This window comes from Triturus cristatus, chromosome 5_2, assembly GCF_964204655.1.
Source record: "Triturus cristatus chromosome 5_2, aTriCri1.1, whole genome shotgun sequence".
Lineage (NCBI taxonomy): Eukaryota > Metazoa > Chordata > Amphibia > Caudata > Salamandridae > Triturus > Triturus cristatus.
In genome coordinates, this window is record NC_140588.1 from 1044979968 (window position 1) to 1044999556 (window position 19589).

General features: G+C 47.3%; 1 protein-coding gene across 2 annotated transcripts in view; it reads left to right on the top strand.

Annotated features, from left to right (window-relative positions):
* Positions 1-19589, top strand: part of LOC146829645 (STING ER exit protein) — a 115452-nt gene that overhangs the window by 91147 nt on the left and 4716 nt on the right. For both annotated transcript variants that reach the window (XM_085608326.1, XM_085608327.1), the window contains exons 3-4: positions 628-669; positions 18050-18188. In XM_085608326.1, coding sequence (XP_085464452.1) covers positions 628-669; positions 18050-18188 — 181 coding nt within the window. The remainder of the gene's footprint in view (positions 1-627; positions 670-18049; positions 18189-19589) is intronic.

Genomic DNA, 19589 nt, shown 5'->3' on the forward strand with positions numbered 1-19589 from the left:
TTTTGTAACAAGATGAAAAAAAGATCAATAATTTTCGAACATAAGATCACCTTCTCTTTTTCACATTCACACTGGGAAAATAAGCATAAAGTTAATTGAACATTAAACTTAATTGTTCTTTTTTTCTTTTCGATTAACTCTACATAATTTTCCTTTACATCTACATAATCTTTCATGCCTTGTAGGGTATGGAGGGGCTAGTAAAACAAAAGTGTAGACTTCTGTCGTCCGTGGAGTGCAGGATTCACAAATTCTCAGGATCGTCTGTAAGCAGTGATTGATGAATCAAATTTACTCTTTTGATGCTCATCAAGACTTTTAAGGTTTCTATTCTCTAAAGAAATACTTATAAAGTAGAGCTGTCCAACTGGTTGTCGGTGCTAGTTTCAGCTTTAGTCCAGAGCCTTTCTGCTTAAGCCTTATACTGTGTTGCGGAAGCGCGTGCAACACCTACATATTTACCTGTGGCCATCCTGGTTCCTTACCGATCAGGGCCCTTGTCTGTGCTTTGTACAAACTACTCTTGACAGTAGCTGGTGGGTCCATCTCTTCTTGTACTGCTTGTCTGGTCACACTATTTGCATTTATCTTTGGCTAATGCCGCCCATTGCCTTCTTTTTTTTCCAGGCCAGAAGGCATCGAGCGACAGTACAGGAAAAAGTGTGGCAAGTAAGTGGCTACTCACAGGTTAGTGCGGCTTCTGTGCATCTTTAATGTGCAGTGTGTCTTTCGTTGCATTTGAACTCCAGTATACTCTGCGCATGTGTCACACTCGTAATCTTTCCCAGCACATTAGTAAATGCAAGAGCTTTCACATATTTTCAAACATTTCTAGTGCAGATCGATGTTTCTCCATTGTCTGGACAGTTGCTGCATGTGGGGATGCTATTTGTGAATGGTAAAGAAGCTTAATGACCAGCCATGGTGCACCTGGAGCATATTATTTCCTAGCATTGCCTATTGTCTCTGCCTGCTATAAAACATAACATGCTTAAAAGGTTGTAACAGCATAAGAAGGCAGACTGTCTCCTGATCAGGTTAGAAATGCAAGCTTATGCCTTTGTTACTGAGTTCTTTTATTCAAAGACAAATCATTTTCTAGGAAAACACGTTTTGGGGTTTTTTAGTACACATTTATTGGCTGTTTTCTGAATTTCTGTTCCAAAACCATCCTCAGACACTAATCCAGGACTGTGCCATAATTACCCTCTAGGAATCAAAACCTGAGCACAAGTAATTTGCACTTAGTGAGCTAACAGTCGTTTCTGGCTTTCAGTTGGTACTTACCAGAAGGATTGCCCATCCACCTGTCTCCTGGGTCCTTTTGCCAGGAGACTTTCACAGGAATGTCTTTCTTAATTTTAATCATGATTGTAGAATCATGATGGAACATGGAACATTTTGCAGATATCCAATTAAGGCACCTTTGGCTAGTTACTGCTGTCTTTGTTTTCAATCATCTAATGATAGACCAGATTAACCTTCTTCATGAAGACATCAGTGTCTTCACTTTGGTTGAAGTTGTGAATATTTGCTTCTGTTGTGACTTGTCTTTTTGCGAGTTGAACCTTGACTTTCAATCTCGACTCCTTGTGCTAAATTGTAGAAGTTTCTTATGTTTTTCTAATTAATATTCGGGTTTCGTGGCTAAAAGACAACCACATATTGTTCATTACTAGCTGAAGCTAATTAGAAATTAATTTGTTACTAATTTTCGGGTTGCGGTGTTTTTGCATGTAGATGTAGTGGAGTGGAGGAGATAAAAGTTCTTAGATCCTTTTGGAGCTCTCCGTAATGCAGCTGCAAGCCACGGGCAGAGAGAAGATGGCACGGCTGTCTTTTTCTGCAGTGGCATCAATTGGGTATACATACTTTAAGGGGGAAAAAAAGCTTTCTCTACCGTTTTACCCAAAAAGGTTCTTTTCTGTGTTAGAATCTGCTTTGTACTACTAATAGAATGTCATGCAGTCTTTTATAGACGGTTAATATTCTACGGCCATAGGCTACTACAGTTTGCTTAGATGTCAAATTAGACAAGCCTTCTCCAACAAAGACTGGTGTTCTGTCCCTTGTTTCTTTTTTAGGGGTACCTTGTCTAAACCGCTCTTACTATCCAGCAGGATGTGCTGTAACTGGTACATTTGCCTTAACATCTCAGTTTTTCAAGCTTGTGTAACAGGTCACTGCTACTCAATACAATAATACTGTCTTCATTCAAATACTCCTCCATTTTATTTTAAACTACAGATTATGTTGGCTAGGTGTTAAATTGATATGTGAAAAGACATCTACAGGTTCCAGGATTATCCTCCAGCAAACGTGCACAAATTTACAGAAAGGCTGGCTGGCATTAGATGAACCCCCTTTGCCTAGATCGGCATCGACTACCAGGAGGCTGTCTCTGTGTGTTCCTGTCCACAATTTGTCAATTTGTCATGGTTTCATTGCTTGGCCAAAAATATGCAGATGAGATACTTACCCCAATGTAAGTCTCGGGTCTGCACAGTAAATTCCCTCTGTTATCTGGTCTTTCCCAATCCAACATTCTTTTACATGGTTAAGGAAGGGCTGCTGTCTTTTATAAGCTTATGCATCTTCGTTTGTGGCTTATCAGTCACTCGCTCCTTGTCAGTAACCTAAAGTGCTCTGTCAGTTTTTGACGTTTCTCGCTCCAGACATAGTGGGCCACCTCTTCCCCCTTGATTAGAGGCAATTCCTTCATGGGGAACTGAAAGATGGGGAAATATTGTACCTCTTCAGAGAAGACTAGTGGCTTATCAACCTGGATACATCAGTTCTGTCTGTAGGTTGGCTAGAGTTCCGCCCCAGAGGTTACCTTCTCCAGCTGTGTACCTTCATTCACTGGTAACGGAGCTGCTGTTTCAAGTCTAGATGCTTTTTGGGTCTTGAGAGAGGAGCACTGAGGCAGTTCTAGTAGAAAAGTTGTAGGTAGCTCTGCAAGGTTTCAGCACCTACCATTTTAGGTTACTAATTGACCGCCTGATGTCAAGGCTCAACACTAGCAATGAGAGTTTAGTTTCCCAAGTAACCTATACGAATTGGTATGTCCAGCCTCCATAATGAAATATTGACGCTAATGAAACCAAATGTAGAATCTTTCATAACAGAAAGAAATAGTAAGATAAAAGTATGTTATCCTAACAAAGGCAAAGGCCAACAGTTCCATTGCAAATTTGCTATTTCCTAGGGAACTTGCAACACTATGGGACATTGGACTGCAAGAAGCACTACGCTGAGTATCTTGGATGTCTAAGTCTGTTTGCTTCATGTGTCCAAAAGTCATATGCGCTGCTGTTGGGTGACATGCTAGCACTATTGTTTGGTTGTTGTAACGCTTTTCACCCTAAGTGGGATGGGTATTCCCAGACGTGGGACCCGTGCTCACTACGCCACTGAGTCAAGCTATCCTGGCTGATGACGGCTGATAGCCAGAAACCGGTCCTAGGATGCTTGATTCCGGTCCAGGGAAGACATGGCTTGGCAGTTCGGGCTGGACTGTTCCCATGAGGCACAGGGTCAAGACTGATTTGCATATGGCCATGTCTGAACTGGGGTGGCGTAGTGGGCAAAAGAACGATGGATTTAACCCAGATCTCTTGACTGGGGGAGAATGTCTGCATTGTCAGCATTCCGTCCATCATTTGTTTGTTGTAACGCTTTTCGCCCTAAGTGGGATGGGTATTCCCAGACGTGGGACCCGTGCTCACTACGCCACTGGAGTCAAGCTATCCTGGCTGATGACGGCTGATAGCCAGAAACCGGTCCTAGGATGCTTGATTCCGGTCCAGGGAAGACATGGCTTGGCAGTTCGGGCTGGACTGTTCCCATGAGGCACAGGGTCAAGACTGATTTGCATATGGCCATGTCTGAACTGGGGTGGCGTAGTGGGCAAAAGAACGATGGATTTAACCCAGATCTCTTGACTGGGGGAGAATGTCTGCATTGTCAGCATTCCGTCCATCATTTGTTTGTTGTAACGCTTTTCGCCCTAAGTGGGATGGGTATTCCCAGACGTGGGACCCGTGCTCACTACGCCACTGGAGTCAAGCTATCCTGGCTGATGACGGCTGATAGCCAGAAACCGGTCCTAGGGTGCTTGATTCCGGTCCAGGGAAGACATGGCTTGGCAGTTCGGGACGGACTGTTCCCATGAGGCACAGGGTCAAGACTGATTTGCATATGGCCATGTCTGAACTGGGGTGGCGTAGTGGGCAAAAGAACGATGGATTTAACCCAGATCTCTTGACTGGGGGAGAATGTCTGCATTGTCAGCATTCCGTCCATCATTTGTTTGTTGTAACGCTTTTCGCCCTAAGTGGGATGGGTATTCCCAGACGTGGGACCCGTGCTCACTACGCCACTGGAGTCAAGCTATCCTGGCTGATGACGGCTGATAGCCAGAAACCGGTCCTAGGATGCTTGATTCCGGTCCAGGGAAGACATGGCTTGGCAGTTCGGACTGGACTGTTCCCATGAGGCACAGGGTCAAGACTGATTTGCATATGGCCATGTCTGAACTGGGGTGGCGTAGTGGGCAAAAGAACGATGGATTTAACCCAGATCTCTTGACTGGGGGAGAATGTCTGCATTGTCAGCATTCCGTCCATCATTTGTTTGTTGTAACGCTTTTCGCCCTAAGTGGGATGGGTATTCCCAGACGTGGGACCCGTGCTCACTACGCCACTGAGTCAAGCTATCCTGGCTGATGACGGCTGATAGCCAGAAACCGGTCCTAGGATGCTTGATTCCGGTCCAGGGAAGACATGGCTTGGCAGTTCGGGCTGGACTGTTCCCATGAGGCACAGGGTCAAGACTGATTTGCATATGGCCATGTCTGAACTGGGGTGGCGTAGTGGGCAAAAGAACGATGGATTTAACCCAGATCTCTTGACTGGGGGAGAATGTCTGCATTGTCAGCATTCCGTCCATCATTTGTTTGTTGTAACGCTCTTCGCCCTAAGTGGGATGGGTATTCCCAGACGTGGGACCCGTGCTCACTACGCCACTGGAGTCAAGCTATCCTGGCTGATGACGGCTGATAGCCAGAAACCGGTCCTAGGATGCTTGATTCCGGTCCAGGGAAGACATGGCTTGGCAGTTCGGGCTGGACTGTTCCCATGAGGCACAAGACTGATTTGCATATGGCCATGTCTGAACTGGGGTGGCGTAGTGGGCAAAAGAACGATGGATTTAACCCAGATCTCTTGACCTGGGGAGAATGTCTGCATTGTCAGCATTCCGTCCATCATTAAAGCCTACCAGACAGCTGAGCTGTCTTGTTTGCTAACAACTTACTACTTGTGGGCATTCTGAAAGTTTCCTTGGTAATGCATTCCACCCATTGCTTACCATTGGCTTTGTAACTCAGTTGCTTACTTTTTGTTTGCTTTCTTTATTTGTTTTAGTCTGACCAGCTTGAGTTTGTCCCTCCCGTGGAGCATAGCCTATTCACTGTATTCTTCCACTAGCGCTTGCTTTCTGCAAACAGGTCTTTAAATCTTGTTGTTATCATGTTTGCTGTTCATTCAAAGGCAGAGTTCAATTGTCCGGCTCTTTCTTCTGAGGGAGCTTGGTGTTTACTTTTCTCTGCCTTCAAAGTGAACAATTTGTGGCAATCTTGATGTGAAGGAAAAGGCATTTTTCTAGCGCACAACACAATTTAATTGTCTATAAATGAACTCTGCTGACATTTCATAACTAGTACAGAATAAATAAAGCAAATTGGTTTGTAATTCTGATGTGTGGTGGAAACAAATATTTAAATACGATCAAAACGCATCAATACACTTAGTGATGAAATGTCCACACATTATCATTTGTGTGCAATAAAACTGTGTCTGTGCCAGTGGCGGCTGTTGACATTTGAAACTGGTGAGGCATAAAATTAGTTCTGGAGCACACCAAGGCGAGCGAGCAAGCCCGAATGACCTCAGGCGCCCCCTTTCCCCCCCCCCCTCCCCCCTCCCCTCCTTAGAAATTTTTAAAATTGAGTGGGCAAATGGTGCATTTTCAAGCTAATTTGAGAACACATGCACTTTACTCTTCACAGTCAAAAAAGAGGTGAGGGTTGGCCTAAACTAATAATTAGTCTAGACCAACGCTCACCTCCTTTTTGACTGTGAAGAGCAAAGTGCATGTGGTTATGTAGATGCCTAATTAGGGCCACCATGAAACTGTCACCAAAGACACAGTGCTCAGATCATGGGCTTTTATTTACAAACCACAGTAAATCTGGTGTTTCAGTGGCAGTGATGAGATAGAAGACTACACTCCTGAATGTATTCAGTTCTTAAATCAAAACTGTGGTTTACAACACTATCACTGGCGACATGGGGTCTACTTATATTCCTACGACTTGTACATTTTGGTTCAAATTGTTTTCTGCTGCTTATCCAAATAAACTATGCATATAACTGTATACAAACAGTAAATGTAAATATCATAGAATTAATCTTTATTGTAATATGTGCACAATTATATCATTGTGATAATGACTCAATAAGTGGAAAGTATGATACTATTGGAAAGTAGCGTAGATGATGCTATTGGATAGGCGACAAACCTTGACCCCTATCATAATATTCTCAGTTACCAATCTGCACTGGATATGTGGTGGAATAAACAGTGTGCTGAAGGTATACACAAGAGTGAGTTAGTGGAAAAATAACGCAGCTGTCAAGTTGTAGTAAAATAGAGCTCTACTAAGTGCCACGTATCTTGTGTCGGAGTAAAGCACAATAGTACATTTTTTTACAGCACTGCATTAATGGAGGTTAATCGCACAAGTATGCTAAGTTCAGCTTAATGAGTGCATTCAGGGATTTTGCACACTTTGTAACTCAGAGATGGTATGGCCATCATTAACTAAAAGAGGTCCATCAGGATACGGATAAAGACAGCCAGACTTGAGTTCCATTTTGAATGAAGGCCTCTCCTTCATGAAATTCTCTTTTCACCCTGATCTTTCAATCTAGGACTGCACACATGCAGCCAAACCAGTCTGCTTGGACAGCATTTACTTTACTTTTACTCCTAACTGCTCACCTGCCTTTAGACAGACAGCTGAACTCCCAGTCCCCCAAACCATAGATTGGAAGTGTAACAAATACAAGATTGTGCCCCAGAAAAGTCTAGAACTGCAGGGCCAGGCCCAAGAGAGGAAATGCACTGTTTCTAGCGTATTCATCTGTCTGCTGCAGATTGCATCCTGTAAGCAGCGATGCTGTGCCAGTAAGTCCTTTATTAATTTTGATGACAGCCTGTCTGATGGGTGGTGAATGTGAGAAGGCTAATAAAGCATTAATTAACAGTTATAGTAAGTCATTATCACATGAAGCTAATACACTTACTAAATGTCGGGATGTATATGTTCTTCAAAGAAGTGGCTGGAATTATGCTACTTTTTGTTGGGTGTTAAACAAAATATTACAACAAATGTGCACAAAATTTTTTGGGGGTACTTTGCTTGATGAGGCAATGTGCAACTCCTACATAAAACAAATCTACGTTGCATATCAATACTGATAATGAATGACGGTCATGTTTAGGATGTTGCTTACTGTCGATCAGCACTACTGGTTTACAACTGACTTGGTAGGGCCCCTCCCTTCCATGTACTTAAATGCATGTCTTCCCTTTCTGATGGATACATCTGCCTGTGGATTCCTCACCTTATGAATATCCCCTGCGCCAGCATTCCGCGGAAACTTTTTCCTAGCTCTCCACGCCAACGAGGTCGTCACAGTGCTATGGCTCCGCACGTGGCTCCGCGTAAAGTCACTGGAGCCATAAGAGGGCCACGTCTGCGTGATGACGTCAGTTTCCTTTTTTCCGCGCTGTCGACGCTAACAGTTTGTCTACGGACTCTCCAATACTTTCTCCTGGATACTTTGTATTTATCTGGTTTCCTTCTGTGGTTTCGACAGGTCTGCACCAAGAAAGTCGGGTTTCAAGCCCTGTATGGAGTGCGGGGGGCATATGTCGATCATTGACCCCATGAGGACTGCCTGTGGTGTCTATCGTCTGATCAGGACGTCGAGGGCTGTCCTTGCTGTAGGAAAATGAACCCGAAGGCCTTGAAGGAACGAGAAAATGGCTCAAGTAAGAAAAGAAAAAAGGGGTCAAAAACGTTCGAAGTCGAGGTCGTCGACTTCACATGATTCGAGGAGGAAGCACAAGAAGAAGAGGCATGGATCTCGACGCCGTTCGTCGAAGCCTGTGGCTTCGAGGTCGCCTTCTCCGGCTCCTCAACGTCGTGTTAAGGACTTCGTCTCTCCTTCTCCTTCAGTGTCTCCTCCGGTGACTGCGGCCCATTCTCCTTCGTATAAGGGGACTCCGGCGCAGTCTCCGACGCCGAGATTTTCTCTGGCTCCAGATAGTTCATCGAATCTGGCTGATGCTGAGACGCCTTTAGCTACTGTGGCTCCGCCTGTGGCCCCGGTCGTTCTGACTCTGGAGGCTCCTCGATCAGATCTCGAACCGGTGCGGTATCCTTCATTCCCGGTGCCGGGTTCGGATCCCTTGTATCTTTTAAATGCGATGTATGGTGTGTTTACCAGGGCCTTTTACACTTCTGGTGCACCTTCGGGTTCTGTGGGTCCTCTGGCATTTAATTTGGGTTTGCCGCACCATTATCCTCAGGCCCCCTTTGTGCCATTCATGCCGATGATGCCGTCATGGCAAATTCCGGCTCCGAGGATGTCGATGCCGTATGGGCAATCCCTGGTTCCATCCGGCTAACCTTCTTCACGGATTCGTTCGCAGGTTTCTGCTAAGCCTTAGTCGCCGCTCCCGGAGCCATAGACGCCGCGTGTTGCGCCTCCGACGCAACAGAAGATGCGCTCGAGGAGAGAAGCGCAGAGGTTGCTAGAGGAGGAACAGTACCAGGCTGAAGATATGAAGGAAGGTGAAATTTATCAGCCTGAGGATATATTCGAGGGTCTGTGTGAGGCAAGTGGACTTGACACCTCCCTGGAGTGGGACTTTACTTCTCAGAAAGCTTTTCCTTCGAAGGAAGTTGCTCCTTACCATACTGTAATAAGGAAGGCGGCAGAGCTCTTGGATCTGCAGCTCCCTATGGCTGAGTATAAACCTAATTTGCTTACAGAGGTGCTTCATTCTCCGTCCTCTGTGGTTGAACCACTCTTGCCTTTCAATGATGCCCTGATGGAGCCGATCCTTGAGGTTTGGCTCAATTTTCATTCTGTTCCTGCAGCTTCAAGATCTGTGTCCAGAAGGTACAGACCTGCCCCAGGAGATCCTGTGTTTTTCTTCTCATCCTTCGCCTGAGAGTTTGGTGGTGCAGGCTTCAAGTTCAAAGCGGTCTACGGGTGCCTTTCAGCAAGCTCCTGCTGACAGGGATTCCAAGAAGCTTGAACAATCTGCAAAGAAGGTCTTCTCGTCAGCGAGTATGGCTTTGAAATCAACCAACGCTACCAGTTTGTTGGGTAGATACATTCATGCCCGTATGGACTCTGCCAAGCAGCTTCTTCCAAAATTATGTGAGGAAGACCGGTGTAATTTGAGTGAGGTTCTGGCAGACTCTCAGGCTGCTGCTCGCCAAGTCATCCAGTCTGGCCTGGACACGGCAGATTCAGTGGCCAGGGTGATGGACTCATCCATTGCTACTAAAAGACATGCATAGCTGAGGTCTTCTGGGTTCTCACCTGATTTACAGGCTGCCCGTCTAGATCTTCCCTTTGACGGATCTAGGCTTTTTGGGGAAAAAGCTGACTCTGCTTTGCAAAGGTTCAAGGACAGTAAGGTCACAGCGAAATCCTTGGGTCTACAGTCTCAGGCAAGGGGTTATGGCTATAGAAGATACCGTGGCTTTGGGAAATCTTCCTTTCGTGGTTCCCGTCAGCCGCAGCAACGGCAACAAAACCCCTTGTACAAGTCCTACAGGGGTAAGGGCAGAGGTCACCTTCGTGGAGCGGGTCATCAGCCTTCTTCCTCCTCCCCTACCCCTCCTGGTAATGCAGGAAAGCAGCCCTAGATCTGCCATCCTGGACCATGCAGGTCCTGTGGGGGGTCGGCTTACCCATTTTCTACGGGATTGAAAATTGGTCACTTCGCAACAAGAGGACTGGATGGTGTCCATCGACTTTCAGGATGTGTATTTTCACATCCCAATCCTGAAGTCGCACAGGAGTGTCTCCGGTTTACGGTTGGTTCGCAGCATTACCAGTTTGCGGTCCTTCCGTTTGGTCTTACTACTGCACCTTGAGTCTTCACCAAGGTGATGGCGGTGGTGGCTGCCCATCTCAGAAGGTCGGGGATCCCGGTTTTCCCCTACCTGGACGACTCCTTTCTAAAGGCAGAGTCGCCAGAGATGGTGCGTTGTCATCTGCAGGTAACAACTCAGCTATTATTCAGATTGGGTTTTTCGATAAATGTGCCCAAGTCTCACCTGGTGCCCTCTCACCGCAACCTGTTCATAGGGGCAGTACTGGATACCACTGTGTGTCGAGCTTTTCCTCCTTCGCAAAGGATTCTCGACATTCAGGAAATGATCCCTTTATTCCACAATGGAGCGGTTGTTCCAGTTCTGAAGGTCCTACGCCTGCTCGGTCTGTTCACCTCCTGCATTCTGTTGGTCAACCATGCACGCTGGCACATGAGGGCGCTCCAGTGGTGCCTTGCAGGCAGTGGTTTCAGGATCAGGGAACCTGTCAGGATCTCCAGAGAAGCTGCAGCGGATCTGTCTTAGTGGAGTTTGGAGGGCAATCTGTCTCAAGGAAAGCCTTTTCATCTTCCTCCATCTGTGACAACAGTTATAACGGATGCCTCTACCTTAGGGTGGGGTGTTCATCTGGGGGATCTGGAGATCAAGGGTCTTTGGTATCCAGAGGAAAGATTGTCTCCTATCAATCTTCTGGAATTGCGGGCGATACGTTTGGCACTCAAGTCCTTTCTCCCTTCCCTTCGCGGTCAGTCGGTTCAAGTCCTGACGGACAACACTACTGCAATGTGGTATGTCAATAAGCAGGGAGTAGTAGAAGGGTCGTACCGTCTGTGCAGGGAGGTGTTCGGGCTTTGGTCCTGGGCTCAGGACCATCGGATTTGTTGATGGCGAATCATCTTGCCGGGGTGCTAAATTTGCATGCGGACAGTCTCAGTCGGCAGTTGTCCGCCGACCACGAGTGGAGGCTTCATCCGGAGGTAGTTCGACACATCTTCCGGACCTTGGGGGACTCCTCGGGTGGACTTGTTTGCCACTCTCGAACGCACATTGCCTGTCCTTCTGCAGTCTCCAGTTTCCGATGCAGGGGGTGTTGGGGGACGCATTTCAGTTGAGTTGGAGCTCACAACTCCTTTACGCGTTTCCTCCCATATCCTTGATTCCTCGGGTTCTGAGGAAGATTCGCCAAGACCGGGCCCAAGTCATATTGATCGCCCCGGATTGGCCAAGAAGGGTGTGGTACACAGATCTTCTTCACCTCTCATGACACCCTCCGCTCCGTCTCCCTCTCAGGGTAGACCTCTCGCAGGGGCAGGTTCTTCACCCCCACTTCCAGAGCCTGCACCTTCATGCCTGGAGATTGAACGGGGCAACCTGAGTTCCTTCTCTCTCCCTTCCTGACGTGGTAGATGTTATCTTATCGGCCAGGCGACACTCTACTAAGTCCATTTACTCCTTCAGGTGGTCAAGATTTGTTAAATGGTGTGGAGAGAGGTGTATTGATCCCTTAAAGGCTCATCTTTCTGATGTTCTTTGTTTTTCACTGTATTTGGCCCAGCAGGGTTGTGCTGTGGCTACTGTTAAAGGTTACTTATCGGCTTTATTGGCATTTCTTTGTTTACCTGATGAGCTGTCTCTTTTCAAATCTCCGGTTGTTTTAAGGTTTATTAAGGGCCTTATTAATATGTTTCCGCCTACTCCCTTCATTATGCCCCAGTGGGATTTAAATCTAGTTTTAACTTTCTTAATGGGTTTCCCATTCAAACCTATGCATAGTTGTCCCTTGAGATTGCTGTCATTCAAAACGGTCTTCCTTGTGGCTATCACCTCAGCCAGGAGGGTGAGTGAGCTTCAGGCTTTGAGTTCTAAGCCTCCGTTTCTGACTATTCATGCTGAAAGGATGGTTCTCAGGACCAGGGCTGCTTTTCTGCCTAAGGTGGTAACACCCTTCCATCTAGGGCATTCCATTAACCTCCCTACTTTCTATCCTCCCCCTCACCCTTCCAAGGAGGAGGAGAGTCTGCACCGTTTGTATCCTAAAAGGGCGGTTAGTTTCTATCTGGATAGATTGAAGGACGTGCGATCAGCTCTTTGTGGACTATGTTGGACGCATGAACGGCAAGGCGGTGCACAAGCACACTCTATCCAGGTGGATCATCTTGTGCATCAAGATCTGCTACGCTCTGGTTGGTAAGGAGCCTCTTGAAGGCATTAGAGCTCATTCCACCAGGGCTAAATCATCTACTTCTGCCTTGTCCAGAGGTGTTCCTGTGCTGGACTTCTGTAAGGCCGCAACTTGGTCCTCCCTCCACACTTTTGCAAAGCATTACTGCTTAGATTCCAAAGTGAGGAGGGACGGCCATTTTGCGTGCTCTGTTTTACAGGACTTTTTGGTATAGAAGGGTGGACACCCTCCTCCGGCAGTGGGACTGCTGTGGGATTCTATTCATAAGGTGAGGAATCCACAGGCAGATGTATCCATCAGAAGAATAAGTTACTTACCTTTGGTAATGCTTTTTCTGGTGGATACAGTATCTGCCTGTGGATTCCTCACTGACCTACCCGCCTCCCCTTTGTCCACCCTTTTATACCTTAAAAGAGGTATTCGTTAATATGTTGTTTCATATTGTCATTGTGTATTGCCTCTGTTTGCCTTTGTATAGGCTTAAAGGAAATGCTTTCTTTCTTTTGTTTTCCTTTTTCCACTTTACACTGTGTGAATTTGTGTGAATACTGTGTACTATGTATGCATTGTCTATATGGTCGGTCTGCCAGTTTCGCCTCGTTGGCACGGAAAAAATGGGTGGAACTGACGTCCTCACGCCGACGTGGCCCTCATATGGCTCCAGTGACGTCACGCGTAGCCGCTTGCAGAGCCATAGCATTGTGACGACCTCATCGGCGTGGAGAGCTAGGAAAAAGTTTCAGCGGAATGCTGGCTCAGGGGATATTCATAAGGTGAGGAGTCCACAGGCAGATACTGTATCCACCATAAAAAGCATTACTGAAGGAAAGTAACTTGTTTGTTGATGTTCAAGTGCCACAATCCTTATGGCATCCCGTCCACTTATGACTTATCCCACTCCAAGGTAGACATGGGGTTATTTTTATTATAACATCACAAAGGGTTTGAGGAAACATGTTGGTAAACTTGCACGAGCAATTTAATCGAGAAAGTAGTAATGGTTTTATGGTAGTTTCCAGAACATTGTATTACACAGAAGGAGGCAATATGTCTCATCTACCAGTTTGGAGTGCCTCAGGACTTCTTGCTCTCTACACTACATATCACACCTCTGTATGTTCACTGGAACAATCAATCAATCAAGACATTTGTAAAGCACGCTACTTACCCGTGAGGGTCTCAAGGGGGTGGGGGGGTGGGGGGGGGGGGGGGGGGGGGTTGCTGCTACTGCTTGAACAGCCAGGCCTTGAGTAGCCTCCTGAAGGTTAGTAGGTCTTCGCTTTGCCGTAGGAGGATGGGGAGGGTGTTCCAGGACTTGGCGGCGAGGTAGGAGAATGATCTGCCGCCGGTGGTCGCTCTCCTGGTGCGGGGGACGGTGGCGAGGGCGAGGTCGGCGGAACGGAGCTGGCAGTTCGGGTTGTAGAAGCTGATCCGTTTGTTGAGGTATGCTGGTCCGGTGTTGTGGAGAGCTTTGTGTGCATGGGTGAGGAGCTTGAAGGTGATCCTCTTGTTGACGAAGGCCTAGGTGACCGTTCTCCTTGTGTAGATGGGGATCCACTTGTAGATCTTTCGGAGCATGCGGAGGGTGTTGAAGCAGGAGGATGAGACAGCGTTGACTTGCTTGGTCATGGAGAGCGTTGAGTCTAGGACGAACTCCAGGGTGTGTGCGTGGTCAGTGGGCGTTGGTGCTGCTCCCAGGGCGGTCTGCAACCAGGAGTCGTCCCAGGCTGAGGGGTTGGAGCCGAGAATGCGGACCTCCGTCTTGTCTGAGTTCAGCTTCAGACGGCTGTTCTTCATCCATTCGGTGACGGCTTTCATTCCTTTGTGGAGGTTGTTTTTGGCGGTGAGGGGGTCCTTGGCGAGGGAGAGGATCAGCTGTGTGTTGTCGGCGTAGGAGATGATGTTGAGGTCGTGCAGTCTGGCGACGTGGGTGAGCGGGGCCATGTAGATTTTGAACAATGTCGGGCTGAGGGATGATCCTTGAGGTACGCCATAGATGATCTTGGAGGCTTCAGAGCGGAAAGGGGGGAGGCGGACGCTCTGGGTTCTGCCGGAGAGGAAGGAGGTGGTCCGTTCCAGAGCCTTGTCTCGGATCCCTGGTTTGTGGAGGCGTGTGCGTAGGGTACAGTGGCAGACCGTGTCGAAGGCGGCTGATAGCTCCACAAGGATTGAGGGCCGTGGTTTCTCCGTTGTCCATCAGGGCCCTGATGTCATCGGTGGCGGCGATGAGGGCAGTTTCGGTGCTGTGGAACCCGGACTGGGATGGGTCCAGGATGTTGTTCTCCTCGAGGTAGCGGGTCAGCTGTTTGTTGACAGTTTTCTCAATGACCTTCGCCAGGAACGGGAGCAGGGAGATCGGCCGGCCGGAAGTTCTTGAGGTCCCTCGGATCTGCCTTGGGTTTCTTGGGCAAGGCGTTGATCTCTGCGTGCTGCCAGCTCTCCGGGAAGGTCGTGGTCTCAAAGGAGAAGTTGATGGCCTTGCAGAGATGGGGTGTGATGGTGGCACTGGCTTTGTTGAAGATGTGGTGTGGGCAAGGGTCTGACAGGGAGCCGGAGTGAATGGTGTTCATGATTATGATGGTGTCGTCGTCGTTGATGTTAGTTCAGGTGAGCAGGGGGTCGTTGTGGGTGGTGGTCGTGGGGTCTTGGGTGTCGTTGGCTGTCGTGGTGGTCTGGTTGTCGAAGCTGTCGTGGATGTCTGGTATCTTGCGATGTAAGAAGGTGGCCAGGGAGTTGCACAGGTTTTGTGATGGTGGGATGTCGTTGGTGTTGGAGCTAGGGTTGGTGAGTTCCTTCACGATGTTGAGGAGTTCTTTGCTGTTGTGTGCGTTGTTGTCGAGGCGGTCCTTGAAGGTGGTTCTTTTGGCGGATCTGATGAGGTGATGGTGTTGGCGCATGGTGTTCTTATGGGCTGCGTTGTTCTCCGGTGTCTGTTCGCTGTGCCATTTCTTCTCTAGTCTTCGGCAGGTTTGTTTGGAGGTCTGGAGGTCCGCGGAGAACCAGCTGGCATTCTTGTTGGTGCGTCTGTTAGAGGGTTTCTTGATCGGGGCGAGGGTGTTGGCGCAGTCATTGATCCAACACCTGAGGTTGCTGGCGACTGCGTCTGGGTCAGTGGGTGGGCTTCGGGCGAGGGCAGTGTATAGCTGGTCTTCGGTGATTTTGCTCCAGCAGCGGTGGGGATCTGTTGGGTGCGGTGGTGCGTGGTGGGTTTCCGGAAGGTGAAGTGGATGCAGCGATGGTCGGTCCAGTGGAGTTCGGTGGTGTGGCTGAAGGAGATGTGGGAGCTTGCAGAGAAGATGGGATCAAGCGTGTGGCCGGTGGTGTGGGTGGGCGTTGTGACGAGCTATCGGAGTCCGAGGTTGGCAATCAGGGTGGTGAAGTTGGTGTCGTTGTTGTTCTCGAGGTGGAAGTTCAGGTCTCAGAGGAGGATGTAGTCCGTAGAGGCGAGGGTGTGCTAGCTGACGAAGTCGGCGATGGAGTCGCTGAACTGAGACCGGGGTCCGGGGGGGTCTGTAGATCAGAGGTCCTCTGAGGGTGGTGTTGGGATCAGTGTGGATCTGAAAGTGCAGGTGTTCCAGCGGTTCCGAGGGTGTTGTCGGAGTTGGTCGCGACCTTGAGGGTGGACTTGTGGATGATGGCGATTCCATCTTCTACTCCGTTGGTGCGGTCTCTGCGGGTGATCTTGCAGCCGTCCGGGATGGCTATGGCGATGTCTGGTGCCGAGGAGTCGTTCATCCAGGTCTCTGGCAGGAAGGCGACGTCCGGGGAGGATGTGTTGAGCAGGTCCCAGAGCTCGATGGCGTGTTTGCGGGTGGAGCAGGTGTTGAGAAGAATACATCTGAGGTGGTTGCGTTCTTTCACAGTAGGTGGATTGGCGGGTCGGATGCTGGTGAGACTGCAGTTCCGGCAGGAGAAGGGTCCTTGGGTGCGCTTCGGCAGGAAGCAGGTGTGTGATCGTCCGGTGTTGAGTGCGAGAAAGGTGCTGGCATCGTAGCAGAGACTGGCGTTGGAGGGGGCCAGGGGTTCTGGCACTGGGCGCGGTCCGGGCGCAGACGGGCTTGCCTTAGGCGCGGCCGCCATTTAAGGGGAGGGAGGTGGGAGGGAGGAGCAGCTGGGAGGCGGGAGCGGGGCGGCGAATGTGTGTGCAGGGGGCGGGGCCACAGGGGAGGCAACGGCGGGAAAACAAGCGGGAGCTAGCGGGCGAAAACGGAGGCAAGAGGACAGTGAAATAAAGCAAAAACAGAATAATACTGCTAAAAACAGTTAAATCAGAACAAAGAAACCAAATACAAGAGGCACAGAGTACAAAAACGCTGGAAAGGGGGACAGATAACTTACAGCGGCGGCGAACTCAAGCAGCAGTGGGCTGAAGGCACGAACACACAGGTGGTGCTGTGCGGCGTGGGGAGCGGCCTAACCTGCAAGCAGGGTCAAGAAATGCTCCATTCCATGTTTACAAAGATTTGCAGGATATCTACTCTCTACTTGCACTAACGCACTTTGTGCAGCCTAGTGCCAGCACAAACACCTTTGTGGCATAGTACAAGGGTGCCTGGGACAGAGGGAAGATTGTTTTACTACAGGAAGAGACACCTTCCTCTACAAAAGCAATCCTTTGAGGCATTTTCCTCTTTCAGTGTGCGATGCAAAATGCATCACACATAGGAAGAGGAAGTAACAGGAAGAAATATACTTCTCTTCATTACACCGCATTGGGGAAGGTGTAGCATTTTGACACATTTCCAGGTTTACTAGCTTTTTAGTAAATCTGGGAATGCGCCAAAATCCATGGGTGGATGTGTGAGAACGCCCATGGAATGCCTCCCAGCTTAAAATGTAACATAACGCAGGAAAAGCCACTGTAGTGCATTACATTGTTTTACAAAACCACGCAAGTCGGCGCAAATCACCCTTTGCATGGCTTTTCAAATATTAAAGAAGCATTCACGTTGTCCTAATCTGGGCTGGAAGTTGGCAGGGGCAGGTACAACACCCTTCCGAGGTCGCTGCTTTTTCAGACTCATGGCGGGGCTTCTTCAGCTTAGGCGCCCGTTGTGCCGCCCCACCCATCGCTGCTTATAAGACAGTGAAAAACTTACTGCCTAACCCAGCATTTGCATGTCTTTTGTTTTCCCCTTTTCTTCTACATCTAAAGTGATTTCATAAGGGTGCTTAATTTGTAATAAAAATAAATAAAAGTGTGCTGCATGGCAAAATACTTATAAGGTCCCAAAGGCGAGACCTATTGGCTATGCCAATGCTTGTTTTGATTATTACTACTATACTACGTGTTCACTCGTAGGCGGATATACAAACACTCCTCATTGGGAATGAAGCATGATGTTTATCAGTCGTCAGGAATATATTTAATTATTAACTTTGCTATAGTAATATCAAAAAGAACTGTTCTTTTTGGCCATTCGACTAGTCCCAGACCCACATGTTGAGAGTTATAGTTCTGTTCTAAATTGGGAATACTCATTTATAATGCCAGGTATTGTCTCCACAATCTGAAACACCAATAATGCATTACATGACTGTGGCAGAGCTTTTCGTTCATTCACAGATTCCATCTGTCCTTAATTTAGGGTTAAAATTGCAAACGCAGTAATCCTTGAATCAATTTCCATGGCTTCCTGCTTATTCTTCTCCACTGTCACCAGGTGTCAGTTGCTGCTCTTCTACCAGCACCAACAGAAGAATGCCCCCGTTACATTCATAGTCGATGGTGCTCTGGTCAAATTTGGCCAGGGATTTGGAAAAACCAACATTTACACACAGAAACCAGATCCACCTAAAAAGGTAAGATTGGGCTGAGCCCACGTAGTCTTTTGTTTTTCTCGAAAGAACTGGTTTTCTGTTGGAAAAATCTCTCCGGCTTAGCATCAGTTTTATTTTTCAGATCTTGGTAACTCGCATGATAAAAGAGAAGACTGACATCAGAAATGCTTAGCAATAATGGAGGGCTTGGTTAAGATGTGAAAACGCAAAAGTAAATGGATATTTTATGTTGAGAGATAATGCGCTGACCATCCTGTCTTATACTTCCAAGCCCCTTTCTTAGATAAAACAAACCAATTTTTTTCAGTTTGAATATTCCATGCAATTTGTATATTTCAAGTTGATCATTTATTTTATTTAATAATAGTGGTATGATGTCCTCCATCCAACCCTTGTACCGCCTACATGCTTGTATATGCCCAGAGGTCCATGGTACAGTTTTGCCTTGGTCTGTGTGAGCAGCACACATCTGGCCTACTGAAATAACCCACTTTTGTGAAGTTGACATTTTCACAGATTTTGAACTAGATCTCAACAGCTGCATTTCCCAACCTGTTCATTGTATTCAACAAATTTACAAAATGGAGGACAAAGTTATTTGAACCACAACATCAAATGTTAAAAGGTATAGGGGTACTCTATGGATTGCTGTGATGTCTGCTCAAACAAACATTGTCTGATTGGGCGTTAACCATAGGCAGGCCGTTTTCGATAGTCTTATTTTATTCCTGTCTCACATTGATTACTTCATCATTTGAAAACATCTGTCACATGCTGTCTGCACTTGTAAAGCTCTTAAGCAGCATTGCTATTGCTCCGTTATTGGGGTTTTACTGTTTCTCATGGCCACCGGCCTGTAGATATTAGAAACCAATATCTGTATTCAAATATCAATGAAAAACATGGTCTATAATTTTGACTTTTTGAAGTAGAGTCCATTTATTTTTATTATTCTCACTTATATATATTCATTTTTATTGAACAATTGTTTTTTATTTAATCCTTTCTCCTTCTCCAACTCTTTTGCTGTCTGTAATTTTTGTGCATTTCCACCTTGCCCCTTCCTTATCCACCACAAATTTACAGTGTGTCTGTCTGGTATGGGACCCCGAGTGCTATTTAGCAGAATAAACACAATCTTTAGGGTTTGTTTTTCATGTGTTCTGTTTGTTTCTCTTTCCATCAATGCAGTATCATTAATTTATGGTTCAATTATATTGTTTATTCTTTGTCCTCTACCAGAAACCATATCTTTCTGAAGTTACAGCTTCTCCTTTAAACAAAAAAAAGGTTTAGGATACAGAATAAAGGGAAGGGCACGTGTAGTTTTCACAGCTTGCTCACAGAAGCCTTTGCCACCTGGATAAAATGATTGTGCGTTGTTATTTCTTTTTAGTTTTTTGTGTGGTTCACATGCTACAA